This window comes from Lolium rigidum, chromosome 7 (genome assembly GCF_022539505.1).
Source record: "Lolium rigidum isolate FL_2022 chromosome 7, APGP_CSIRO_Lrig_0.1, whole genome shotgun sequence".
Classification (NCBI taxonomy): domain Eukaryota; kingdom Viridiplantae; phylum Streptophyta; class Magnoliopsida; order Poales; family Poaceae; genus Lolium; species Lolium rigidum.
Window position 1 is genome coordinate 145,082,805 of NC_061514.1, and position 27,636 is coordinate 145,110,440.

The 27,636-nt window shown below is 43.0% G+C and overlaps 3 protein-coding genes across 3 annotated transcripts; 1 reads left to right on the forward strand and 2 right to left on the reverse strand.

Moving 5' to 3' along the window:
- Positions 1–13,951: 13,951 nt before the first annotated feature.
- Positions 13,952–15,153, reverse strand: LOC124670127. The gene is made up of 2 exons (XM_047206630.1): positions 14,847–15,153; positions 13,952–14,727 (listed from the first exon to the last, which is right to left on the reverse strand). Exons 1-2 carry the CDS (start codon positions 15,151–15,153, stop codon positions 13,952–13,954), a joined length of 1,083 nt encoding a protein of 360 aa, XP_047062586.1.
- Positions 15,154–15,983: 830 nt separating this feature from the next.
- Positions 15,984–19,647, reverse strand: LOC124678514. The gene is made up of 8 exons (XM_047214386.1): positions 19,565–19,647; positions 19,379–19,456; positions 19,159–19,226; positions 18,465–18,614; positions 18,304–18,377; positions 18,097–18,215; positions 16,912–16,995; positions 15,984–16,274 (listed from the first exon to the last, which is right to left on the reverse strand). Exons 3-8 carry the CDS (start codon positions 19,163–19,165, stop codon positions 16,166–16,168), a joined length of 543 nt encoding a protein of 180 aa, XP_047070342.1. The 5' UTR covers positions 19,166–19,226; positions 19,379–19,456; positions 19,565–19,647; the 3' UTR covers positions 15,984–16,165.
- Positions 19,648–20,017: 370 nt separating this feature from the next.
- LOC124675123 (60S acidic ribosomal protein P2A-like) lies at positions 20,018–21,652 on the forward strand. Its single transcript, XM_047211194.1, has 4 exons — positions 20,018–20,088; positions 20,612–20,700; positions 21,013–21,236; positions 21,389–21,652. The coding sequence occupies exons 2-4, from the start codon at positions 20,613–20,615 to the stop codon at positions 21,413–21,415; spliced, it is 339 nt and encodes a 112-aa protein (XP_047067150.1). The 5' UTR covers positions 20,018–20,088; position 20,612; the 3' UTR covers positions 21,416–21,652.
- The last annotated feature ends 5,984 nt before the right edge of the window (positions 21,653–27,636 follow it).

Below are 27,636 nucleotides of genomic sequence, written 5' to 3' on the forward strand. Positions count from 1 at the left end.
GACCATTGGGGGTCACCCGTGCGTTGTCAGAGGGAGGGAGAGAGAAGTGTGTGGTGCTCCAACGACGCCTACCAGGGCGTGGACGACCAGCAGCTGCGTGGGAGGGAAGGATGTGTAGGCCTGCCGTGTGCTTCCAAAGAGAGAGAGATGACTGAAGAGGGGATGCATGTGAGGGAGGGGTGCAGACAAGAGAGAGAGGATGACATGCTGCAGCTGAGTTCTTGGCTGTACGTGGTTGGAACATGCACATGAGTTCATGCACTCTCTCACCAGCCCCGGCCTCTCTTTCCTCTCTCTTAACTTTCTCACTTAGCTCGGTGGAAAAGAAAATAGGACCATTTCAATGCTCACATGCACAGATGTGAGATGAGTGAGGTGTAAGAGAGAGGGAAATTAAAATGGTGGAAAAAGAAAAAAAAGGAGAGGGAAAGAAAGAAAGAAAGAAAAAAAAGGGGTATGGTCTACAAGACTATATCTTAATTGATGCCCAAATACAAACTTTTGGCATGAGTAACCTCCTTAGAATTGAAGCAAGACAAGGGAAAATTTGGGATGGCATTTATGGCACAAGGCTAAGGAAATTTACAAAATAATATTTTGTTAGGGATGTAGAAAGAAAAGTTAAAAACAAAAATAGAAACATAGTGATCTATGAAGATCCACTCATGTATTAGTAAAACTCAAGTCCTAGGGTTTTAGGGAGAAAAGGGATTTTAATCTCACAAGTCAATAGAAAAAGAAAAGAAATGCTCCAAGGGTTTTGGCATGCTAAAATAAAACTAGAATTAAAAAGGGGTCACAAGAGGATAGAGATTTTTGGGATTTACTCACCAGTGAAGAATTTCACAAGCAACATACACTCATACATGGAAAAATAAGACCAACATGCATGCATGAAATGAAAACAGAAAAGTTTTTGTTGGCCCAAAATTTTGCATTCCGGAAATTTAAACCAAAGTGAAAAAGTTAGGTTGTTACACCACACATATGAAGCTATAGTAGACATGTGGATAACCAACAAGAAACTTAAAACTTATTGTATCCAAATAATGCAGAAAAAGAGTGCATACCCCATGATGACTTCTTTGGAAGAGGGAACATCGTAGAATGGTCGAGATGCTACACTAAATAATGTCAATGGAGTTATAAGATACATTGAGAACCTTGACAAAATAAAAAATTACATTGCAGTCCTCAACATTTGCATAAAGGACCCTAAATTGAGAACATAGAACACAATTAGGTCCTCCTTATCCACCGATACACTAGGACTCCACCGTCGGCCACTCCCTCCATCGCTAGGGACGAAACCACTTGGGAAAGAGAGAGTGTTGCTCGCCGCCAGGAATCCTTGGAAGGGCCTACACCTTGGAGGGCCATCACCGACATGTGGAGCGACTGCCTCATGAGCAATTAATCATGACGACACGTCAAGACCGCCATGTAGGTGGCTCCAACTTACATCTTGATTGAATCCACAATCTCCAGGTTGATACGCGTACAGCACGTGTCCGTTGGGAACCCCAAGAGGAAGGTGTGATGCGTACAGCGGCAAGTTTTCCCTCAGTAAGAAACCAAGGTTTATCGAACCAGTAGGAGCCAAGAAGCACGTCGAAGGTTGATGGCGGCGGGATGTAATGCGGCGCAACACCAGGGATTCCGGCGCCAACGTGGAACCTGCACAACACAACCAAAGTACTTTGCCCCAACGAAACAGACGAGGTTGTCAATCTCACCGGCTTGCTGTAACAAAGGATTAGATGTATAGTGTGGATGATGATTGTTTGCAGAAAACAGTAGAACAAGTATTGCAGTAGATTGTTTTCGATGTAAAAGAATGGACCGGGGTCCACAGTTCACTAGAGGTGTCTCTCCCATAAGATAAATAGCATGTTGGGTGAACAAATTACAGTTGGGCAATTGACAAATAGAGAGGGCATGACCATGCGCATACATGATATGATGAGTATTGTGAGATTTAATTGGGCATTACGACAAAGTACATAGACCGCTATTCAGCATGCATCTATGCCTAAAAAGTCCACCTTCGGGTTATCATCCGAACCCCTTCCGATATTAAGTTGCAAACAACAGACAATTGCATTAAGTATGGTGCGTAATGTAATCAGTAACTACATCCTCGGACATAGCATCAATGTTTTATCCCTAGTGGCAACAGCACATCCACAACCTTAGAACTTTCACATCACTCGTCCCGGATTTAATGGAGGCATGAACCCACTATCGAGCATAAATACTCCCTCTTGGAGTTAAGAGTAAAAACTTGGCCAGAGCCTCTACTAATAACGGAGAGCATGCAAGATCATAAACAACACATAGGTAATAGATTGATAATCAACATAACATAGTATTCTCTATCCATCGGATCCCGACAAACACAACATATAGCATTACGGATAGATGATCTTGATCATGTTAGGCAGCTCACAAGATCCGACAATGAAGCACATAAGGAGAAGACGACCATCTAGCTACCGCTATGGACCCATAGTCCGGGGGTGAACTACTCACTCATCACTCCGGAGGCGACCATGGCGGTGAAGAGTCCTCCGGGAGATGATTCCCCTCTCGGCGAGGGTGCCGGAGGCGATCTCCCGAATCCCCCGAGATAGGATTGGCGGCGGCGGCGTCTCCGGAAGGTTTTCCGTATCGTGGCTCTCGGTGCCGGGGGTTTCGCGACGGAGGCTTTAAGTAGGCGGAAGGGCAGCTTCGGAGGGGTCACGGGGGCCCCACACAACAGGGCCGCGCGGGCCCTATGCTGGCCGCGCCGCCCTAGTGTGGCGGCGCCTCGTGGCCCCACTTCGTTTACTCCTCGGACTTCTGGAAGCTTCGTGCAAAAATAGGACCCTGGGCGTTGATTTCGTCCAATTCCGAGAATATTTCCTTACTAGGATTTCTGAAACCAAAAACAGCAGAAAACAGCAACTCGGCTCTTCGGCATCTCGTTAATAGGTTAGTGCCGGAAAATGCATAAATATGACATAAAGTATGCATAAAACATGTAAATATCATCAATAATGTGGCATGGAACATAAGAAATTATCGATACGTCGGAGACGTATCAGCATCCCCAAGCTTAGTTCCTGCTCGTCCCGAGCAGGTAAACGATAACAAAGATAATTTCCGGAGTGACATGCCATGATAACCTTGATCATACTATTGTAAGCATATGTAATGAATGCAGCGATCAAAACAATGGTAATGACATGAGTAAACAAATGAATCATAAAGCAAAGACTTTTCATGAATAGTACTTCAAGACAAGCATCAATAAGTCTTGCATAAGAGTTAACTCATAAAGCAATAAATCAAAGTAAAGGTATTGAAGCAACACAAAGGAAGATTAAGTTTCAGCGGTTGCTTTCAACTTATAACATGTATATCTCAATGATATTGTCAATGTAAAGTAAGATAACAAGTGCAATATGCAAGTATGTAGGAATCAATGCACAGTTCACACAAGTGTTTGCTTCTTGAGGTGGAGAGAAATAGGTGAACTGACTCAACATAAAAGATAAAAGAATGGGTCCTTCAAAGAGGAAAGCATCGATTGCTATATTTGTGCTAGAGCTTTGGTTTTGAAAACAAGAAACAATTTTGTCAACGGTAGTAATAAAGCATATGTGTTATGTAAATTATATCTTACAAGTTGCAAGCCTCATGCATAGTATACTAATAGTGCCCGCACCTTGTCCTAATTAGCTTGGATTACCGGGATTATCGCAATACACATGTTTTAACCAAGTATCACAAAGGGGTACCTCTATGCCGCCTGTACAAAGGTCTAAGGAGAAAGCTCGCATTTGGATTTCTCGCTTTTGATTATTCTCAACTTAGACATCCATACGGGACAACATAGACAACGAGATAATGGACTCCTCTTTAATGCATAAGCATGTAGCAACAATTAATGTTCTCATATGAGATTGAGGATATATGTCCAAAACTGAAACTTCCACCATGATTCATGGCTTTAGTTAGCGGCCCAATGTTCTTCTCTAACAATATGCATGCTCTAACCATTAAATGAGTGGTAAATCTCCCTTACTTCAGACAAGATGGACATGCATAGCAACTCACATGATATTCAACAAAGAGTAGTTGATGGCGTCCCCAGGAACATGGTTATGCACAACAAGCAACTTAATAAGAGATAAAGTGCATAAGTACATATTTAATACCACAATAGTTTTTAAGCTATTTGTCCCATGAGCTATATATTGCAAAGGTAAAGAATGGAAATTTTAAAGGTAGCACTCAAGCAATTTACTTTGGAATGGCGGAGAAATACCATGTAGTAGGTAGGTATGGTGGACACAAATGGCATAGTGGTTGGCTCAAGGATTTGGATGCATGAGAAGTATTCCCTCTCGATACAAGGTTTAGGCTAGCAAGGTTTATTTGAAACAAACACAAGGATGAACCGGTGCAGCAAAACTCACATAAAAGATATATTGTAAACATTATAAGACTCTACACCGTCTTCCTTGTTGTTCAAAACTCAATACTAGAAATTATCTAGACTTTAGAGAGACCAAATATGCAAACCAAATTTTAGCAAGCTCTTTGTATTTCTTCATTAATGGGTGCAAAGTATATGGTGCAAGAGCTTAAACATGAGCACAACAATTTCCAAGTATCAAATTATTCAAGACATTTTAGAATTACTACATGTAGCATTTCCCGATTCCAACCATATAACAATTTGACGAAGAAGATTCAACCTTCGCCATGAATACTATGAGTAAAGCCTAAGGACATATTTGTCCATATGCAACAGCGGAGCGTGTCTCTCTCCCACACAATGAATGATAGGATCCATTTTATTCAAACAAAAACAAAAACAAAAACAAACCGACGCTCCAAGCAAAGCACATAAGATGTGATGGAATAAAAATATAGTTTCAGGGGGGAACCTGATAATGTTGTCGATGAAGAAGGGGATGCCTTGGGCATACCCAAGCTTAGACGCTTGAGTCTTCTTAAAATATGCAGGGGTGAACCACTGGGGCAACCCCAAGCTTAGAGCTTTCACTCTCCTTGATCATATTGTATCATCCTCCTCTCTTGATCCTTGAAAACTTCCTCCACACCAAACTCAAAACAACTCATTAGAGGGTTAGTGCATAATAAAAATTCACATGTTCGGAGGTGACACAATCATTCTTAACACTTCGGACATTGCAAAGCTACTTGGACATTAATGGAACAAAGAAATTCATCCATCATAGCAAAAGAGGCAATGCGAAATAAAAGGCAGAATCTGTCAAAACAGAACGAGTCCGTAAAGATGGATTTTATTGAGGCACCAGACTTGCTCAAATGAAAATGCTCAAATTGAATGAAAGTTGCGTACATATCCGAGGATCACGCACGTAAATTGGCATATTTTTCTGAGCTACCTACGGAGAGGCAGGTCGAAATTCGTGACGAGCAAAGAAATGCGTTTCTGCGCAGTAATCCAAATCTAGTATGAACCTTACTATCAAAGACTTTACTTGGCACAACAATGCAAAAAACTAAGATAAGGAGAGGTTGCTACAGTAGTAAACAACTTCCAAGACTCAAATATAAAATAAAAGTACTGTAGTAAAAACATGGGTTGTCTCCCATAAGCGCTTTTCTTTAACGCCTTTCAGCTAGGCACAGAAAGTGTGTATCAAGTATTATCGAGAGACGAAGTATCAACATCATAACTTGTTCTAATAATAGAATCAAAAGATAACTTCATTCTATTTCTAGGGAAGTGTTCCATACCTTTCTTGAGAGGAAATTGATATTTAATATTACCTTCCTTCATATCAATGATAGCTCCAACAGTTCGAAGAAAAGGTCTTCCCAATATAATGGGACAAGATGCATTGCATTCAATATCCAAGACAACAAAATCAACAGGGACAAGGTTATTGTTAACGGTAATGCGAACATTATCAACTCTCCCCAAAGGTTTCTTTATAGCATTATCAATAAGATTAACATCCAAGTAACAATTTTTCAATGGTGGCAAGTCAAGCATATCATAAATTTTCTTAGGCATAACGGAAATACTTGCACCAAGATCACATAAAGCATTACAATCAAAGTCATTGACCTTCATCTTAATGATGGGCTCCCAACCATCTTCTAACTTTCTAGGAATAGAGGGGGTTTCAAGTTTTAGTTTCTCTTCTCTAGCTTTTATGAGAGCATTTGTAATATGTTTTGTGAAAGCCAAGTTTATAGCACTAGCATTAGGACTCTTAGCAAGTTTTGTAAGAACTTTATAACTTCAGAGATGTGGCAATCATCAAAATCCAAACCATTATGATCTACAGCAATGGGATCATCATCCCCAATGTTGGAAAAAATTTCAGCAGTTTTATCACAGGCAGTTTCAGCAGTTTTAGCACGCTTTGCACTAGGAGTAGTAACATTGCCAACACCAATTATTTTACCATTGATAGTAGGAGGTGTAGCAACATGTGAATCATTAGCGTTGCTAGTGGTGGTAATAGTCCAAACTTTAGCTACATTATTCTCTTTAGCTAGTTTTTCATTTTCTTCTCTTTCCCACCTAGCATGCAATTCGGCCATTAATCCTATATTCTCACTAATTCTAACTTGGATGGCATTTGCTGTAGTAACAATTTTATTTTCAATATCCTTATTAGGCATAACTTTCGATTTCAAAAGATCAACATCAGAGGCAAGACTATCAACCTCAGAAGCGAGAATATCAATTTTATTGAGCTTTTCTTCAACAGATTTGTTAAAAGCAGTTTGTGTACTAATAAATTCTTTAAGCATAGCTTCAAGTCCAGGGGTGTGTTCCTATTATCGTTGTAAGAATTCCCATAAGAATTACCATAACCATTACCATTATTATAAGGATATGGCCTATAGTTGTTACTAGAATTGTTCCGATAAGCATTGTTGTTGAAATTATTATTTTTAATGTAGTTTACATCAACATGTTCTTCTTGGGCAACCAATGAAGCTAACGGAACATTATTAGGATCAACATTTGTCCTACCATTCACAAGCATAGACATAATAGCATCAATCTTATCACTCAAGGAGGAGGTTTCTTCGACAGAATTTACCTTCTTACCTTGTGGAGCTCTTTCCGTGTGCCATTCGGAGTAATTAATCATCATATTATGAAGAAGCTTTGTTGCTTCACCAAGAGTGATGGACATAAAGGTACCTCCAGCAGCTGAATCCAATAGGTTCCGCGAAGAAAAGTTCGATCCTGCATAAAAGGTTTGGATGATCATCCAAGTAGTCGACTCCATGGGTTGGGCAATTTTTAACCAAAGATTTCATTCTTTCCCAAGCTTGAGCAACATGTTCATTATACAATTGTTTAAAATTCATTATGCTACTCCTCAAAGATATAATTTTAGCAGGGGGATAATATCTACCAATAAAAGCATCCTTGCATTTAGTCCATGAATCAATACTATTCTTAGGTAGAGATAGCAACCAATCTTTAGCTCTTGCTCTTAATGAGAAAGGAAACAATTTTAATTTTATAATGTCACCATCTACATTTTTATACTTTCGCATTTCACACAATTCAACAAAATTATTGAGATGGGCAGCAGCATCATCAGAACTAACACCAGAAAATTGCTCTCACATAACAAGATTGAGTAAAACAGGTTTAATTTCAAAGAATTCTGCTGTAGTAGCAGGTGGAGCAATAGGTGTGCATAAGAAATCATTATTATTTGTGGTTGTGAAGTCACACAACTTAGTATTTTCAGGAGTAGCCATTTTAGCAGTAGTAAATAAAGCAAACTAGATAAAATAAATGCAAGTAACTAATTTTTTTGTGTTTTTGTTATAAAGTGCAAGACAGTAAATAAAGTAAAGCTAGCAACTAATTTTTTTGTGTTTTGATATAATGCAGCAAACAAAGTAAGTAAATAAAATAAAGCAAGACAAAAACAAAGTAAAGAGATTGGATTGTGGAGACTCCCCTTGCGAGCGTGTCTTGATCTCCCCGGCAACGGCGCCGTAAAAAGAGCTTGATACGCGTACAACACGCGTCCGTTGGGAACCCCAAGAGGAAGGTGTGATGCGTACATCGGCAAGTTTTCCCTCAGTAAGAAACCAAGGTTTATCGAACCAGTAGGAGCCAAGAAGCACGTCGAAGGTTGATGGCGGCGGGATGTAGTGCGGCGCAACACCAGGGATTCCGGCGCCAACATGGAACCTGCACAACACAACCAAAGTACTTTGCCCCAACGAAACAGCGAGGTTGTCAATCTCACCGGCTTGCTGTAACAAAGGATTAGATGCATAGTGTGGATGATGATTGTTTGCAGAAAACAGTAGAACAAGTATTGCAGTAGATTGTATTCGATGTAAAAGAATGGACCGGGATCCACAGTTCACTAGAGGTGTCTCTCCCATAAGATAAATAGCATGTTGGGTGAATAAATTACAGTTGGGCAATTGACAAATAGAGAGGGCATGACCATGCACATACATGATATGATGAGTATTGTGAGATTTAATTGGGCATTACGACAAAGTACATAGACCGCTATCCAAGCATGCATCTATGCCTAAAAAGTCCAACTTCGAGGTTATCATCCGAACCCCTTCCAAGTATTAAGTTGCAAACAACAGACAATTGCATTAAGTATGGTGCGTAATGTAATCAATAACTACATCCTCGAACATAGCATCAATGTTTTATCCCTAGTGGCAACAAGCACATCCACAACCTTAGAACTTTCATCACTCGTCCCATATTTAATGGAGGCATGAACCCACTATCGAGCATAAATACTCCCTCTTGGAGTTAAGAGTAAAAACTTGGCCGAGCCTCTACTAATAACGGAGAGCATGCAAGATCATAAACAACACATAGGTAATAGATTGATAATCAACATAACATAGTATTCTCTATCCATCGGATCCCGACAAACACAACATATAGCATTACGGATAGATGATCTTGATCATGTTAGGCAGCTCACAAGATCCGACAATGAAGCACATAAGGAGAAGACGACCATCTAGCTACTGCTATGGACCCATAGTCCAGGGGTGAACTACTCACTCATCACTCCGGAGGCGACCATGGCGGTGAAGAGTCCTCCGGGAGATGATTCCCCTCTCCGGCAGGGTGCCGGAGGCGATCTCCTGAATCCCCCGAGATGGGATTGGCGGCGGCGTCGTCTCTGGAAGGTTTTCCGTAGCGTGGCTCTCGGTACTGGGGGTTTCACGACGGAGGCTTTAAGTAGGCGGAAGGGCAGCTTCGGAGGGGTCACGGGGCCCCCACACAACAGGGCCGCGCTGGCCCTATGCTGGCCGCGCCGCCCTAGTGTGGCGGCGCCTCGTGGCCCCACTTCGTTTACTCCTCGGACTTCTGGAAGCTTCGTGCAAAAATAGGACCCTGGGCGTTGATTTCGTCCAATTCCGAGAATATTTCCTTACTAGGATTTCTGAAACCAAAAACAGCGAGAAAACAAAGAATCGGCTCTTCGGCATCTCGTTAATAGGTTAGTGCCGGAAAATGCATAAATATGACATAAAGTATGCATAAAACATGTAGATATCATCAATAATGTGGCATGGAACATAAGAAATTATCGATACGTCGGAGACGTATCACAGGTATGAAGGCCACTATGCCATCCTGCTTCTTCCCCTCGCCGCAATGGCAATAAGAAGAAACGATATTGCATCGAGACTCCAAATCGAGATATGGCATCGCTTATTGATGGATTCCATATCGAAAGTTATCTCCATCGCCTCCCACCTCTGAAGTACAATTGAGAGCCTCTCCCACGACCACCCACACCATGCTGGAATGGAAGAACATCCTCGCCCGCCTCTAGATCTGTCAGAAACCTCACCAAACTTTGCCTCCCTCTACCACCAAGGCTGGCCAGAAGAAGCAATATAGTAGCGCACCATACCAAAAGGTAGCAACATACCAAGGGTTTATTGATGGGGCCACATTGGAGTAGCTCCTTGATGCCATCAATTTTGACCTCTAGAACACCATGGCGATGAGCTCTCCTAGGTGGTGCCAGATCTTTCCCAACAAACCCGACGCCCTCCAAGAACCTAAGAGAATCACTGATAACCCCCAAGTGTAGGGGATCTATGTAGCACTTCTCAATGTGGAAGTATTGGGTATCAAACTGCATGAGCAAGAAGGTAAAACAATATATTCTCTCAAATTATAATATCACAATTCTAGTTACATATGCACTAAACACTTTAAACATGCAACTGGTGAGTAGTTGTTTTAAAATTTAAGGCACCAAAGTAATGGTTGTGAGGAACCTCACAGATATCCCAAACCACTATAATGGAAGAGGACAAGACAAAGGTTCTACTCTTACGTTACCAATGGACCTAGGTGCATGGGCTCACTTGATCTTTCTCTCTCAATAATGGTGGTTATAATGTTATAAATAATAAAGTACACCCACTTATCATAATTTAATGACAATATTTTATATGGTCAACATGTCCTAAAACATGAAGTTGAGAAAGGAAGTACCAAAATGGTGCTTGTCACAAGAGTGCTAATTGTTGTCACTTGCACATGGTTTCTATATTATCCCTAGATGTGCGTATACCGAAGGATGTGGGGTGCTATTTCTACTACTTAGTGGTATCGTTATTGTCACACAACTGCACCCTCCAATACCTCACACATTTACATAATCATATTCCTTTATGTAAAAGTACTAGCGTGCACCCCTCTCATCTACCTACATTGTTGGCATTGTCAAACACCTCGTGACATGGGAGAATAAGGCATTACCACACTTACTGAACAAAGAAACCCATCTCCCATCTCGAGAGTGGGTTTGACGTGGGATCGCAAAAACAATCCTTTGTCACTGCTAAAGAACTCTTCTTCCACCCTAAGAGTTTGAAGGCTTCATGGACACTTTTGATAGGGTTTAAAAATAAAGGTATTTATTTCGGTGTAACTCTTTCCATACACAATCTTCAATAAAAGTATACAAAATCATTTTTTGATTAAAAAATTTCCCCAAGGTTTTGTACTTCAAGCTCCCCTTGGTCTTTAGGTTGGCAAATAATACTCCATTAAATTGATCGGTATTTACGTCGATGGTCATCAAATTGGTAGAAAACCTAGACCTGAAATAATCCATTCTTTTCCATATAAACATTAATTCAGAACCAAAAAATCATAAAGATAAGATTGGCTAGAATAAGTTATAGAGAAATTTGTTTCGAGCACAACACACAATGTTATCTAGGAGAATATGAGATATGGGAAAAAAATGAAGGATGAAGAAAAGTGGTGCACAAAGAGGGTAGATGAGACAAAAGGCACGAAACATGGCTATCCCATGCTGTCTATTTCAATGTTTACTAAAGAATCGTTATCGAATGATCCATGTACAAACTCTATCAAACTTCATAAGGCACATAGATGGACGGAAAGACATTTTATCCAATGTGGATATAATGTATACACCGAGCACACTCCCTGCTACTTTACCATGTAACGATCCATCGCAACCCCGCGAGGCATTCTTAAAAGATCGAGATGTCAACTAGAGGGGGGTGCATATATAAGCGTTCTTTTATTTTGCAAGCACAAATACTAAGCAAGGCTCAACTAATTAAGAGCACCAACAATAACTAGAGCTAAGCAAGATATATTTCACAAGTGTTAACCAAGATATAAATACTTCAAGCTTGAAGGTTATAAAAAAACATGGATATGGAGATAACTCAGACACACATAGACAAAGATGTATTCCGATCTTCACTTTCACGAAGTAAACTATCCACCATTGGAGAGGTGCAGGTAACCATGAAGGACCCCCCGGAGGCTACAAAAGCTCAAATTCTTCTCCCATCCCCCTCACGAAGAAAAAAGTCTTTTTTTCTTATGGATAGAATTTTCTCCACTCAGAGATTGAAAGGTCCACAACCACTTCACAAACTGAAGAAAGGAGAACTCTAGGACTCTTCACAATGTTCCATGTAGAGGTCACCATAGCACACCAAGCTAACTAGGAGGTCGACTTCCAAAAGCAGCAATCCCATGATCTCCCACTGGAACAAATCGTAATGGAGAGCTTAACACTATGCATTGCAAAGTAAGAACACCAAGGATGCTCAAATCCTTCATTCTCAAATTCCACCAAAGCAACAAACTCCAGGGAGGAATTCGAGATGAAGAACAATGGAGAAAGTCAACACATGACTAAGATTTATATCAAGTGAGTTCCCCTCACTTAGAAGAGGAAGGGATTGGTGGGGTTGTAGATCTACATATCCTCTTCCAAACACCTCAAAAAGATGCAATGATCGTTGGTGAGATTGGAAAATACTCAAGCTTTTTGAGGTCAACAATGGTGGTTAAATTCATGCTCAAAAGCTTACAAACTTTGGGAAAGAAAACCCTTTGATAGTCCCTCAAGAAAAGTGACAGTTACAGTTTTTGTTCCATCCGGTACAGAATCCGGCAACATTTCTCGCCTTGGTACCGAGATAAGCTAGTAGCTAATGTTTCGCTCATAACAACCGGTACCCAATCTATTTTTGTTGAGCTTGAGCTTGTTTTGAAGATAATAACAAGCTATAGAACTTTATGTAGAGAAAAAACAATAATTAAAGTGAGATAAAATCGCAAGAGTGAACATGTGGGAAGCCTCCTAAGAGGAAGAACGGGTAAAACCTCTAAATCTAAAAGCAAAATAGAAGATGCAAATGAACTCCGTTTTCAATGAACTTGAACTTATTGAAAAGCTAGACATAATCTTAAAAATCTCACATGGAGAATATCAAGAAGCAATAAAATATGAAGACGCAAAGTACGCAAATGATTGAGCTCCTTATGACGATGTGCTCAAGCTATTCAACCAAAATCCCATCTTAATAATGTGGCTATCTATCCTATAACCCGAACTTCGAATAAACATCTTCATACCGGTAAAAGTAAAACCTAGCATGGATATACCTTTTCGTTGTGTACCCCGCTTGCTCTTAATGATGACACATTGTGCTTCCTTCAAGCCGGAATGTTGTACTTGATCATTGTTGCCTACTCCCTCCGTCCACAAATAAGTGTACGTGCGAGTTTTCCAAGATAAATTATGAAGTAGAGTGAAAAATATATTGGGAACATGCATCTCTTCTATTTAATTTTTTTACCTCCAATGTGCTCCATATTATTGGTTTTGATTTCCATGCGATGAGAGAGAATCAATTAAACTGCATTGAAAAGATAGTTGTACACTCTTTTGTGGACAAAGTTTAGAGCAAGATGTCCACTTATTTGTGGACAGAGGAGTAGGGAAGACTCAGAATCTGCCCCCACCCCATACATGGACAACTTTATTACAACACGTCTTCGCACTCCATTATCACCAAATGAACCACAAATTTCAGTTATCTTGAACTTGCACTTTTCAACCTTGATGTGATCACTTTAAATTTCAAAAAAGAATTTGCGGATTCTATATAAGCTCCCTGTTGATGCATACCCATGGAACTCACATAGACAGCACATAGACACATAGATAATGAGTTAATACAAACTTCGTCGAACTTAAAGTAGTTTAACTTGGTGCAAAAGTAGATTATGTATTATACTGAAACGAAATAAGTAGAACAAAAATTTCATTGATTAATAATTATCGAAAAAACAAACCATGAGGGGTAGCTAAGATTCGGTCGGCATGCATCTGAACTTCGAGCCATGCCTGCCAATCCTATCCTAGCCTGGCACACCGAGCAACGTTTTGCTTTCAACGTTGTCCTACACAGGTACGACGATCGACCAACACAAAACATCACCAGACAGCAGGTGATTTATTCTGAAACCAAACGTAGAACCGCTACTGACAAATGTTGCAGCAGCGGACACGTAGACGTATATAGGCAGGCACACGTGTGTATAGAAAGAACCCATCTATCGCGCCATAGTACTTCACTTCTTGCAGACCAGCCCGGCGCTGCCCTTACCGCTGCCGCACATGGTGTCGGCCGGCTCCTGGATCAGGCCCACTTCCCTGGCATCCTCGCCGGCGAAGCGCGCTACCTCGCAGTCTGTCCCGAAGATGTTGGACACCTGGTACTTCCCGGCGCCGCCCATCACCGGGATCTTGGCGCCCATGTCGACCCCGGCGCTGACGTAGTCGGAGCGGTAGGTCTGGCCGAGCACGCCGTGCACGTCGGCGCTGATGGAGTGGAACTTGAAGGCCACGTTGAGGTGCGCGAGGCTGTCGTCGGCGGTGAGGCCGTAGCCGTGGACCCTCGAGTCCTCCTCGGTGACCGGCACCGCGTTGGCAACGATGCGGAACCGCCCGTCGAGGCGCACCACGACACCGTTGGCCGCGCCGGTGCGGACGACGGAGAGCGCGGGCACGGAGGCCGGGCTCCAGCTGGCGGCCGGTGCGGCGTCTAGCTCGACGGGCACGCCGTCAAAGGTGATTGCGAGGCGGTCGACGGCGCTGTTCCATGTGACCGTCCGCTTGACGCCGAGGTAGAGGCGGTGGCCACCGAAGCGGATGCCGAGCGCCTGCACCCAGGTGAAGTCCCGTGCCCCCTGCTCGTTGCGCTTGCCGATGAAGTGCGCGTTGATGTGCAGGTTGGAGTCGGAGAGGAGGCAGAAGTCGGCGTCCCTCCGGCCGTGGAAGAGGAACTTGTTGCCGTCGCCGCCGACGAAGCGCGGGTCGTAGCACTCCGTGCCGGTCAGATCGCACACTGTTTTTCATGCAGCAGCGCACAGCAATAGCAAACACACGGTCGAAGCGATCGGTCAGAAACTTGAGCTGCACAAAGGAGAATTCAGACATCTATATATGCATCGATCGGGTACTTACTGCAGACGAGCTTGCAGGTGGGGCAGTGCACGTAGCAGAGGTCGCGGCAGCCGCGGGGGCACTGGCGCGCCGTGATCCTGCAGTCAGGCTCCTTTGCCGCCGGGTTGCTCCGGTTGTAGCAGCTCACCGTGGTGAGCGGCCCGCCAGGGCTCATGTACACGCGCTGTATATCGGGGTCCGTGAGGATGGGATTGGGATCCAACGGCTTGCCGCTCGGGTCCGCCGGCTGAGCGCCGACGGCGGCAACGAGGAACGCGGCGGCACAGGCGAGCAGCGCCACCGCACACGGGCGCCGGACAAACGCCATGACTGGTAGTAGCTGAGGAACGCGAGCTAGTGGAGTGAAGAGGATGCGAGTGATGATGTGGTGGTGCTGGTGCAAGGCGCAGAACGCCTTCTTATATACACGCATTGCCTCTGACTAACCGAGTGTCGTCGGAGCCACGCATGGCTTTCCACCTATGAAGGCAACTCTCTTCAATGGCTCCGTCGCTCGGCCGGCTGCCCCCGCCACATGAAACGATTCCACGCTTGCCATCCCGGCCAACGCCGGCGAGGGAGAGAGATGGAGCGGTTGATGAAATCTGGAGGCTTGCTCTCGATCTTGGTGTCGAGTGTCATCTGTTCTACGTTATGGCAAAACAGAATCTACATGGTCAGCTTGGGCAAGACAGCTTAACGACCCTGCTTATCTTTACTAAGAAACCAAGATTCAGATATAACATGGTCACTAACAATTTCAGGAAATCAGCAAAATAACTAATATACGTGATCTTCAGTAGAACAAGGCACGAGCAGGGCGTAATCTTCAGGGGAAAGACGTATGGCACACCTTACAGGAACATGTTAGCGTCTATGTTAAACAGAGTTCTAGTGATTATCTTGCTTCAGGAAGCTGCTTGAAGCCAAGTTGTGATTCCGTTACATCTGGATCAGTATTACTCCCACAGCTGGATGAAGCATTACCCATAGCAGCTTCTACGGTACTATCCTGGTTGAGTGCATCTGCCGGTCCATTCGTAAACAAAACAATGCTATATCCGCACAACATAGGAACGCGATCTAGCTCATCTCAAAGAAAAACAAGGACGATCTAGCATATCATTTCGTGGATAATTGAAATGTTATCTTCAAGGTTTCAACTCCATGTATTTCCATAGATTTAATTCAGAAGTGCAGCTGCGTATAGGTGAACCCACTGGTTTAGCAGACATATGCTTTGGGGCAGAATACAGCAGAGAGAAATGGGTCCATGATATTTGCCATAGGCAAGCCATAAGTTACAATGCTTTGCAAGTCAGAAAAATTGTGCTAGCCTACTAAAAGAACCACCTCTTCTTAACTGCAGGTGTTGCGTCTTCAGCTGGACCCGGCGAACTTGGGCTCTCTCTTTTCGCCATCCCATTGTTGAGGGCTTCCAATCTTTTCCTGGAGAGATTAAACGGCAACATTATTAAAAAACACTAGTTGAGCACAAAAAAAGGAAATAAAGTTCATGTTGCCCTTCAAATAGTGGATTTTTGTTTGGACTAAGCATTGAAATGTTTTCCTAGTCTCTAAAGGTAAATGGTACACAGCTCCCAGATGCCACACAAGGTCTATGGTATGCTACCTTCCACAAATGCCCAGCAAAAAAAGAACAGTGCAAGCATCACAGGAGAAACTAAAGTTAATACAAACAAATGGAGGACATAAGACAGACAGTGTATTCCATTGCAAACACACATGGAAGACACAGACCTACACACTGTCAAGTAAACATTTTTAGGATACGACATCCAAGGACACCTCCCATTTTGACATCAACGGGAGAACATAATAGATGCCTTCTAGATGGAAACTGTATCTCCTAAACTGCATACTAGACAATCTTTCTTGGCCAGAAAGCAAATGAGAGAATGCATTTACTAGTTGCATCAACCATCCGGATTTGAGATAAGAGCTATATAGACTTTAATGAAGTATGTCTTGTCAATAATAAGAAAGGTATAAGCACCATGGCACCCTAGGTTATCACTGTTCACTCATTTGTACAAACCAGGTCTTTCAATTGTTAAACAGTTACCTTGTATCGCCGAGCTGTCCATGCAAGCTCCATCTTTGGCGAAATCCTTCCATACCCTGAAGTCCACTTGCAAGAATCATACGCCTGAAATAAAATTATAAGCTCAGATGCAAGCAGCACTCAAGAACTGCAATTGTGGGAATAAATTGCCCATGGTTCCCTTTGCCCAGGCATCTAACAAAATAGATGTATCTTGGCAACAAAGAAGTGCCCATCAAATCAGAAGACTGAAGTCAATTCATTAGGATGCTGAAGTCTGGTCACGAGGTGCTTTTACAAGTTCCTTCCTTTTGGAGAACTAGTGCTGGCCACAGGTCAGTGGGACATGATAATGACCGCAACTTATGGGAAGCCAGAACAAATATTTGGCATGCATAATAGGGGGGCCAAGCAAGCTCCTGCTGGCAGTCTGTTAAGCAAGAACCATGCGCTATCGCAGATGTCAAAGACACCCCTGGCTGAAGGGCTGTAATTAATCAACATGAAGTGATGAAACTACTAAAGTGTGCTGTGAATAGCTTTTTACATAAACGTTTCAAGAAAACTAAAACCCTCCATGGCCTAAAGTATATTATTCAATGGCCCACAAGAAGATTAGATAGATATATCTCATAATCAGGGAGCCTCCCTCCTCCCTCTCAACAACATAACCAATTAACCTGTGCTCAAAGCTTGCCAGATTGCTAACTGGTTCTCCCTCCCTCACTCAACAAGCTAACCAATTAACCTCTGTTGTCTGGTACTTCATAGGTTTAAGCTCATCTTGGCTCTTTTCCTATATTAAACCTTGCTAACTGGGTCAAATAGGTAATTTATCCAACAGTCCAAGCATGAACAAAAGCAAAGCTTTTAATATCAGAATGACACTTTCCACTTTAAACATTAAGAGATTAAATATCAGTAATAAGGATGGATTATAAAGATATCGATGGGACAGACGAGATCTCCCAACGTTTCTTCACTCTTTATCTAGTTGCTGATGTAGATTAGAAAGTAGCCCTGAAGGTATGTGAATTTTACATATGTCCAGGCCATGGACCAGATTACCAAGGTTTATAAATTTCAAAGAAAAAAATAAACCTTGATGCTTAATATACAAGCTTGAATATGTCTGTTAACCGCTTCTAATAACTGGAGATGCTATTGTAATATACTTGCAACAAAGAGTATCAGCACTAAGGTCACCTTTCAAGCAGTGTGAGTTCTGACTGGAGTTGGGTGACCCTTTCGTTTGCTGCTTCAAGAGGCATCGACACACCCAATTTATATTCACTATCCTGGAGCCGCTCCCTTATTTCCTTATCCTATAAAAATAAGACAGACAATGGCACACAGTTGGTTAAACAGGTCAAGGAATCAAGCTGCAGCTTCAGATGGGTTAATATAACTGACCCTTTTCGCAACACATTGTTGGTACAGCACAATTTCGTCTTGACAAAATGGCTCAATATCATTGATTTGCAGGCCTGGATCACAGAAATGTATTTTCTTCATACATTTTACATATGGAAAAGGACAAACATGCTGGGACATGAGAGTAAATAGTTACTCACACAGGAAAAGATTCTTAAGGATACCATCGCAAAGCTCAACTCCTTCGAGGACATGCGATGCAATTTCTTTCGGTACGACAGGGGAAGGCGGCCCACGCATCAGATCATCTCCGACCAGAATGGTCTCTTCCATCGTTTCTTGTTTATCGACTGTTGAAAAATAGGAATGGCACACTGACACCATGAGCAGAAGCAGCAGCCAACTAGAAACGAGATGCTAAATCCCACATAAATCAGCAAAAGGAGCATCCTTTAATTACCCAGATTTTTACCATGTTTCTTTTGTTAGTTATTTTAGAAAGAAAAGCTCTGTTCAGTGCGCTGAAACACAATGTGGGTGACGTTCTCTCTTCTCTCGTTGAGCAATGAAATATTTGTACTCTCCAGCTATAACCCCACTGTCCTCAGAGTTGAAACTTCTACGTCCAAGATCAACTAGGATTGCCTCGAAGATACCACATGCCACAAGGGGATCCATCAAGATTTGGCACCGTAACATTAAATTAAATTAACAATCATCCTAGGGCCAAACCTATTGCCGAATGCTCATCCTCACTAAACCACAATATACAACAAAATTGAAATTTATCATGCACAGAGAGTAATACTCCCTCCAAGGACTAAAACACAACAAGAATTATGGAACGGAGGCAGGAGTATATAGGAAATGGTAGGGGAGCCAGCACAGACGTACCATCCATGGTGGCCTAGCAACTCTTCACGCCGGCAATAAGCCCGAAGCAGCTAATACTGATCAACTTCCTGCAGCCAGCCAAACAGAAGAGAAAAGTTAGGCTCGGGTTCTCCGTACAACACAAAGCAGAAGGAATGACTACCAGAGCTGCTGCTGCGCCGCGGCGAAATGAATCAAAACACAGTGTTCAGATGAACCGGCCCTCAAAGATGCTAAGTACCTGTCCTCCTGCCCTGACCGGACCAAACACCGTGGACCAAGCGCCGGCGATTCCTCGGCCGGAAATCCTCCACGACACCTACCGTCAAACATTCCATCAAACACCTCACGTGCACGAACACACGGCTCCCAAATCAGGGCAAAAATCATCTCAGCCAAACCAGAGGAAACGGGAGAGGGTGCTCACCGCGTTGCCGTTGCCGCCGGTTGGCTCGTCTGGCGCCGGAGCTCGTCCAATCGGTGGGTCTGCCCCTTGCCGTGGCAACCAACGGCGCGCCGGGACACCAGAGGGAAGGAAGAAGGAAGAAGGTTTATGGCTGAGAGCCACTCGTGGGCTTTCTCCTGCATCAAGCAGAAACAAAGTAACGGTTAATTGGCCTGCCGGCCCATTAACGCTAAATGGGCCTTACGTTTAGTGGACCAAGTAGTAGCAGCCCAAAGGCCCATGATTTACTCTTTGCCAGGATGCGTCGATCAGAATGGATCGACGGCTGAGACGGCAAGTGCCGGAGCTAGGGCATGAAGTCCGCCGTCCGATGGAAAATGGACGGCGCAGATCGCGGCGCGACCGGGGAGCGAGCTGTATAAATAGGCAGCTCAGCCGCGCACACGAGAACCCTTCCTCGCAGAAACCCTAGAGACCACTCGAGCTCGCCGCCGCCGCCGCCGCCGCCGCCCCAGCGACCCCAGCTCTCTCCCTCGCCGATCCAAGTAATTCCTCGCTGATCCTCCCGTGTTGCATCTCCTTGTTGCGATCTTGTTTCTCGATGTGGAATATGTATTTGTGCGATTGGTGTCGCTGTGCTCTGCTAGATTTGCTTTTGATGAAATGGATGATAGGTTTGGGATGGTTTTGGTTGGGTTGTTCTGCTTGCTCTAGGTTTCGGGGTGTATCACGGGGTTTGTTCGTTTAGTTTCGTGGTAGAGTTGCTGCATGTAGAAATGTGTTCGTTATCTTCCTAGATCTATTACTGCGTTATGGTTCGTTTGTGATTTTATCGGCTTAGCAGAGTAGGCCGAGGCTGCACTGCAAGGTATGCCTTGTAAAACCTCTAGATGTATAAACATGTAGCTTTGGCTAGGTTAATTATTTCGTTCTGTTTAGGATGTTTTATCGCCACACTTGAGCATTATACACCTTCGCGCCATAAATTTGATACATCAAGACATGATTACCTAGTCTGTTATCAGCTATATGAAGTCCCGTTTGCTGAGAATTGTCTTACTTTTTCAGGATGAAGTACATCGCTGCCTACCTGCTTGCCTACCTCGGTGGCAACTCCTGCCCCTCTGCAGAGGACCTGACCTCCACCCTGGAGTCAGGTAATTTTGTCTGCCCATTTTATCTAGCAGTCAAATGTTGAGAACCTGATCAAAAAATTTGTCCTGTTATTCTATCATTATGCCAGTAGTTTGTTTTTCTACTTCCATCAATCTGTTATATGCTAATGTCAAGTAAACCTTCAGTTACTATGAACTGTGTGTAGTAGTAATACAGTTTTGTCACTTCAGTTTAACATGCGAGTTTGGAATCTTAGTTAGACCAATGAACGGTTTACATTAGGTGACATATTAACTTATTGTTACATTAAAATGCAATGTTACCTAATTTAAGGTTGTTTCTATGCATTGCAGTTGGTTGTGAGATCGACGCTGAGAGGCTGGAACTCTTGCTGACCCAAGTGAAGGGCAAGGACATCACTGAGCTCTTGGCTGCTGGTAGGGAGAAGTTCGCTTCAGTTCCAAGCGGTGGTGGTGGTGCTGCTGTCGCAGCAGCTGCTCCCACCAGTGGCGGTGCTGCTCCTGCAGCTGAGTCCAAGAAGGAAGAGAAGGTCGTTGAGAAGGAAGAGAGTGATGATGTAAGAATACTGTTCTGACCTTTGCCCTTTTTAATAACTTCCATCATCTTATATAATCCATTGTCAAATGTTTATTTGCAATTGATATTTTCCTGTTTGCACATGCATTAGTTTGGGGATAATATTTCTAATATAAGCACATTTGTTTGCAGGACATGGGTTTCAGCCTGTTTGACTAAGTGGTTGGCATCTCCTATCTTCAGCATCGACATTTGTCCAAGAAACTAGAGTCTATGATGTTTAGTCTTTCTTTAGCTGAGTTGTGAAACACTGGGAAGACTGTTTTGATATGTAATTCAGCCCTTGGTGCTGGTTGATTTACTGGTGAACCATACCATTTTGCTATCCAAATTTCGTGCTTTCTCAGCTATCTGCTGTCTCTGATAAATTTAATTTGTACCTGTTGATTGCTTTGATGTGTTGCTCGTGCAGTTGGACCTTTTAATCCTTTCCATGTTGCGCAGCTCGTTGAGCTGTGTTCATTAACTGTTGGCTTGTGCATCGCGTTCTGCTCAATATGTTAGCATTGTTGTGCTCCTAATTCTGCAGTTCACCATGATTTAGCTATCTAAAAGCTCTGATGTTATCCGGTGGTTAGTCATTTGCTCTGATTGGGCTTAATCTAAGCATTGCTGCATATTGATTTGGTCTTTGGGGATGTAGGTGTATGAAAATTTAAACTGTCAATGAGCATTATCCTGATGGTATTTGTTATCAAATGGTCGATTTCATTTATCTTCTATTGAACCAAGTTACCAATGTTTGGAACTATCTACTGTTTCTTCTTAAGTACGTTTTAACATGTTTACTTCCGTAATCTGCTGTCTGATTGGTTTGTTGTGTTGCTTGCGAAGTTGAAATTTCAATCCATTTCTTGTTGCACGAACGATGAGCTGTGTTCCTGTTGCTTATTAACTCTTGACATGTGCTTCAATATATGTGAGCAATTGTTTTGCTACTAATCATTTCAAAAAAAAAAATTGTTGTGCTACTAATTCATCGCTCCACCTCTTCAGCTTTCTTAAGCTTAGTAATCTGTTGGCTGATTGTCATTTGCTCAGACTGGCGTTATTCTGAGCATTGGTGCATATCATAACACTTTCAGATTGTAGGCGTAGGTAAAATGAAACGTCAATAGACACTGAATTTTTTTGTTCTTTTCAGATAATCTGTTGCTTTTTTGTACTGCTGATGAATCCATTTTACCCATGGTGTCTTGGAATTATATGCTCCCCATGCATATGCAGAAATCTCTAAGGAGCTCTAAGCACCTCTGGCTCTAAAATCTTTAGAAATGATACGATGTGATGCCTACTCAGTCTGTGCAGATCCTTAGAAATGCTGTCGTTGTACATTAAGAATGGTGTAAAGATTATTTGCATGTAGTAATTGCATAGTCACGGCCTCACGGGCCACGTAATCCAGTTGAGGAGCAACAACTCATCCTTCATATTCGGTATTTCTGTTCTCCCCCTCGCACCTGAGACACCACCCCAAAGTCCAGTTGCACCAGTGATCGCCGGCCTTCTCTCCTGTGAGCTGGATGAGCTGAAGGCCAGCCACTCTATCCCCGGCTCCTCTGTTGCACCCATTACCTGGACCTGGCGCACCTCCTCACCGATGCTGGCTTTCCTGTCTTCCACTTTCATCTACTGCTGAAGGTGATAACATATCAAATTTGCAGTTGTTGATGTAGAGATGTTTCTTTATAATTTCTTGACGCTATGTGTGTGCACAAACCATTTACATTTTCACTTGTTCATAACTGAATTAGTAAAACAAATGTGCTAGGAATCTAGGATAGCTGAAGGCCTGCACACGAATTTTGCATGAGGCGCCTGCTAGGATAACACTAGTGAAAACGAGTCACTAGCAATAAGAATGGTGTAAAGATTATTTGCATGTAATAATTGCATGGTTGTCCAGAAAATATAATCCCAAATTCCATTTTAAGTGTTACACATGTATGGAAGGTACATAATTTGATTTGGTTTAGTTGTGAGTCGTGCCAGGGATGATTTTTTTACAACTTTACACTACAATAGACTCAACTAAGTTGATCTATTTAGCTAAATTTGGCCAACAATAACCATTTTTGTACTTTTAGAAGGTACACAAATGTTATATAGAGCTTAATGCATTTGTATATAACTTAGTTGATATGAAATGTTGCAATTATTCAATTTAAAACACAAGAGGAAGAATCGGGCGGATTTTGATACTAGGGGAACTACTCTCGGAGAGCCTGCCAATTGTAAGGCATAAAGGCAAAGCAACTCGAGTATTCTAAATGCCAAAAGAGTTATTAGCTATATTCATGCAACAAAGTGTATTGTTATTCAAATGCAAAACGTCTTCTCCATGCAAAATATGGCTTTATTGGCATTGAATCACCTGAGGAGTAAAAATAAGCCCGGCAACAAAAAAATTGCACAATTTGAGTCACCACTCTAGGGCTTTTCTTACCGTATCAAAAATACCCGTGCGGAACTAAAGCGTAGTTGTTCAACTGCTGGCCATATCCTCCTTTGAGTGAAATTGGCTCCAGCCTTTTGAGTTTTTTTACTTCCAAATATTAATAGCTCTTTCCATCAGTAACAGTTTTTTTCTTTACATCTTCCCAATCAAAGGTTCCAGCCAAACATCTTCCCGTGCCAAGAGCAGACCCTGAGGTTGTTGCTATGCTAATGTCAGGACCGACTGCTTCGATTTTTGTAGAAAATGTTATCTTAATACACAACTCTTTTTTGGTTGTATATCGTGTGGTATTGACCTCATGTTTAGTCAAGTAAATGTTAAGTTCAGTTCTAGAATGTATTTTCCTTAATGTTCTGATCTTATCAGACTTATGTTGCCTTCAGGTAGGTCAAATGACACCTGGGCAACTTTTTTTAGTTAAAACAACTTCTGCGGAACAGGAAAAATTGATGTTCAGGTCAGCTGATGCTATTTTGATACTGTTTATACAATTTTTTTTGGTTGATGTACTTCTCAACTGCTCATTGTTTGAACAGTTTATCTAGAATGAATAATGTATTGATTGAAATGTGCTATATGAAACTTGCACAAGATAACTACTCCATGCAGCTAGAACATGTATGTCTTTTTTTTGCGGCTAAAATTGAGGATATATTAAGCGCTAGGGATTACAACGAGATGATGATGAATGGCCTGTCTAACACAGTCAGGATCCGAGCCACGTCACACCATAATGCAAGCTTTTGCCCTTGCAAAGTTTGCTAGGCAGTGACTAACCCTATTCTAACGATCCGCTTACTAAGCAAGAATTTAATAGCTGAAATCACAAAAGAAAAAGGAGATCTGTCTTGCTCCTTACCCGACACCGCTGCAATCAAACTTCAATTGGTTTGGTACTTAGTTGTAAGGCTAGCTTAATGCCTTCCTCAGACGCTCGGGCTTCAGACTCAAAAGGGATCATCACACCCGATGAGCTGGCCTGGCCGTGTTCATCACGTAGCACTATACCAGCACCTGCAGTGCTATCTGAAACTTTAACTGAACCATCTATGTTTAGTTTAACCTAGCCTGGCCGAGGTTTAAACCAACACTTATCAGGTGGTTTATTCAGTTCCACCACCTCCTCTCAAGCAACATTACATAAGTTTTTCTTCCCTTTCACAATATCATTTGTCGACAGTTACGTTATATTCCTTAAAATATTCATATACCCGCAAAGGAAGCGCTTAGAACCCTCAATTGGTGGCAGAAGTTTTGCATGAGTGACTTCATTGAGGCCATACCAGGCGCGCCAAATGACCAACAGAAAAGCATCATTCTCTTATTCAGGGATCACTGATAGAACAGATTGAAACCAAGAATCTGACTGAATTTGGATGTCAGACGGTAGCTTCCAGACTTCCCGCATTGCTCAACAAACGTGAATACGCACGTGGACATCGGAAAGCATGTGGCGTGTCTTCTCTTTCACGATCACAGATTTTACAGAAGCCAGAAAGTTTCATACCTTGGCGCTTCTTATTATCTTCTGTAACATTCGCATTTTGTGCTACGTTCCAGGCGAAAACCTTCACATTAGGAGGAACTGAAGCCTTCCATATTCTGGACCAGAAGATATCACTACCCTCTGCATTAGAACATGCATGTGTTTGTAGTTAACTAGCATTTGGGACCATGCTTTGGCCATGCATTCTGTATGATATTTCTAAGATATTTACAAGGTTCTCTCTTCTGTCAATATGTTAATATTTGTTGTTTGTTAAGCAACTGCTATTGTTGTACCAAACCATATCCTTATGCTCTGAATGTTTTTTTCCGTCACTTTCAGGATTGGAAGTACATATCTCTTATACTTTAACTTGAAAATGACCCTTTGGTAGTTTAGTCATATCAAGTCAAGTCGTGAATCCATAAGTTGAATATTGTGTTCCTATAAATTAAGCAGAACAACAATATCTATACCACTATATAATACACCAGTTTTTGAATTCTGACAAGCCATCACGGGTACGTGCAGCCAACTATGAGCCGGTGATTTGTTTCACATGAAAAATCTTAACCACTCATCAATTCCCTAGCTACTTGATCGAACGGCTGATGTTCTTTGGATTCGCTCTCTACCGATGCCCGCCAAAACGAGGCCAGTTACGATCTTTCTAGAGATTTCACGGCCAAACGCAGCTGCCTCACGGTCAACTAATTGGAAAATCATGCTATTTGGGATCTGACTGTTGTGGGAGTAAGAGCTCCGAAGCATGGATGTAGAAGATCTGACCATGTCATAGCAATAAAAAAATGTGCCCATGGTATTGGACATTCATGAGATTGAAGGAAGGGGCAGTTATTGTGTGTTTTTTTTTTTCGAGAACACGCGCAAAGCGTGCCTTATCTTTATAGAAGGGAGCAAACATCATTTACAAGAATCGGTAACCAGATGCGAACATCATAACCGAGAACACACTCGCACCACCCCTCCGCCTAAGGCCTACTCTCTCGCTACTACTAGACTCCCTCCACTCCCTCCTCTCTTGGCCCTCTCCCATAGGTGGAACTCCTCCCTAATGTCATCAACTATCTGTCCGACATTCTTCTGCTTCCTCACCTCCCCGAAAGCTCTCGCGTTCTGTTGCTTCCAGAGCGTCCATGCCGTGCAAAGTACCATCGAGTCGAAGCGCTTCCTGTCCGTCCTCCTTACTCGCTTGCGGGCCTCCGTCCACCATCTCTGCAAGTTGCCTGCGGTACTCGGGTCGAAGCGACGAGGCTTGCATCGCGCAGATACATCTGCACCATACCTGTCTCGCGTATAGGCATAGTGCAAGAATATGATCCACATTGTCCTCCGCCTGGAGGCATGTAAAGCATGCATCCGGCGTCTCCTGAAGCCCATGCCTCGCTCTCCTATCAGAAGTCCACAGCCTATACTTCATCGCTAGCCATGCGAAGATTTTGCATTTCATGGGGGCGAAGGATCCCCACACTGGTATGCTCATACTCCATCTCAAGCTGCCCTGGCAAAGCATCTCGTAGGTGGCCTTGGCCGTGTACTTTCCGGATTCCACCCCTTTCCAGGAGATATGATCCGGGCTCTCGACATCCCTTTCCACAATCTCCACTGCCTCCCACAGTATCAAGCATTCTCTCCATAACTCCTGAGTAATCTCTCCAGATATGTCATCTATCCACCTGTCCTGAGGCAGTGCCTCTCCCACTAGGCGCTCATTTTTCTTCCTTGTTGGGACCCTCTCCACTACCCTTGGTGCCACCTCCTCCGCAGTATATCCATCAATCCATCTATCCTTCCAGAAGTAAATCGACCTTCCATCACCCACTCTAAAGCGCACTAGGCTTTGGAAAACTCCCTCGGCCTCCGGGTCCTTCAGTCCTGGTAAGCCCTGCCATGGCCTCATTGTGTCTGTGCGCCTCAGCCAGAACCATCTCACTCTCAACGCTAGACCCTGCAATCTCAGGTCTTTAACTCCTAGACCACCAAACTCCTTTGGCTTGCATATGGTTTTCCATGCCACTAGACATTGACCCCCTTGGACCTCGTCCTTTCCTACCCAGAAAAAGGCTCTCATCCATCTGTTTATTTCCTCCAAAGAACCAAACAGGGGCCTCCGCAATGACCATTTGATGCACTGCCCGTGCTGCCACCACGGAATTTATCAGAACGAGCCTCCCCTCACGTCGAATAAGCCCTATCTGCCAAGCCGGCACACATTTGATTACTTGGTCCAGCATCGGCTGCCACTCAGCCTTGGTCTGAGGTCTAAGTGCTAACTGGAGACCAAGATATTTAATCGGGAACCGCGCCATCTCGCAACCTAGAATACGAGTGGTTCTCACCTCCTCCTCTCGTGTTCCTCTAATCAGGGTAGCAGTCGTTTTTCTATAGTTGACCCTCAGGCCCGAGGCCTCACCA

What these genes read in the sequence shown, in the direction of transcription:
- LOC124670127 (XM_047206630.1), bottom strand. Translation starts at nt 15,153, where the DNA reads ATGGCGTTTGTCCGGCGCCCGTGTGCGGTGGCGCTGCTCGCCTGTGCC. An exon ending in CACCTGCAAGCTCGTCTGCA is followed by an intron (nt 14,728 to 14,846) that starts GTAAGTACCCGA and finishes CATGAAAAACAG; the next exon opens with TGTGCGATCTGACCGGCACG.
- LOC124678514 (XM_047214386.1), bottom strand. An exon ending in CCTTAAGAATCTTTTCCTGT is followed by an intron (nt 18,378 to 18,464) that starts GTGAGTAACTAT and finishes TCTGTGATCCAG; the next exon opens with GCCTGCAAATCAATGATATT. An exon ending in GGACAGCTCGGCGATACAAG is followed by an intron (nt 16,275 to 16,911) that starts GTAACTGTTTAA and finishes TAATCTCTCCAG; the next exon opens with GAAAAGATTGGAAGCCCTCA.
- LOC124675123 (XM_047211194.1), top strand. Translation starts at nt 20,613, where the DNA reads ATGAAGTACATCGCTGCCTACCTGCTTGCCTACCTCGGTGGCAACTCC. An exon ending in GACCTCCACCCTGGAGTCAG is followed by an intron (nt 20,701 to 21,012) that starts GTAATTTTGTCT and finishes TATGCATTGCAG; the next exon opens with TTGGTTGTGAGATCGACGCT. An exon ending in AGAAGGAAGAGAGTGATGAT is followed by an intron (nt 21,237 to 21,388) that starts GTAAGAATACTG and finishes ATTTGTTTGCAG; the next exon opens with GACATGGGTTTCAGCCTGTT.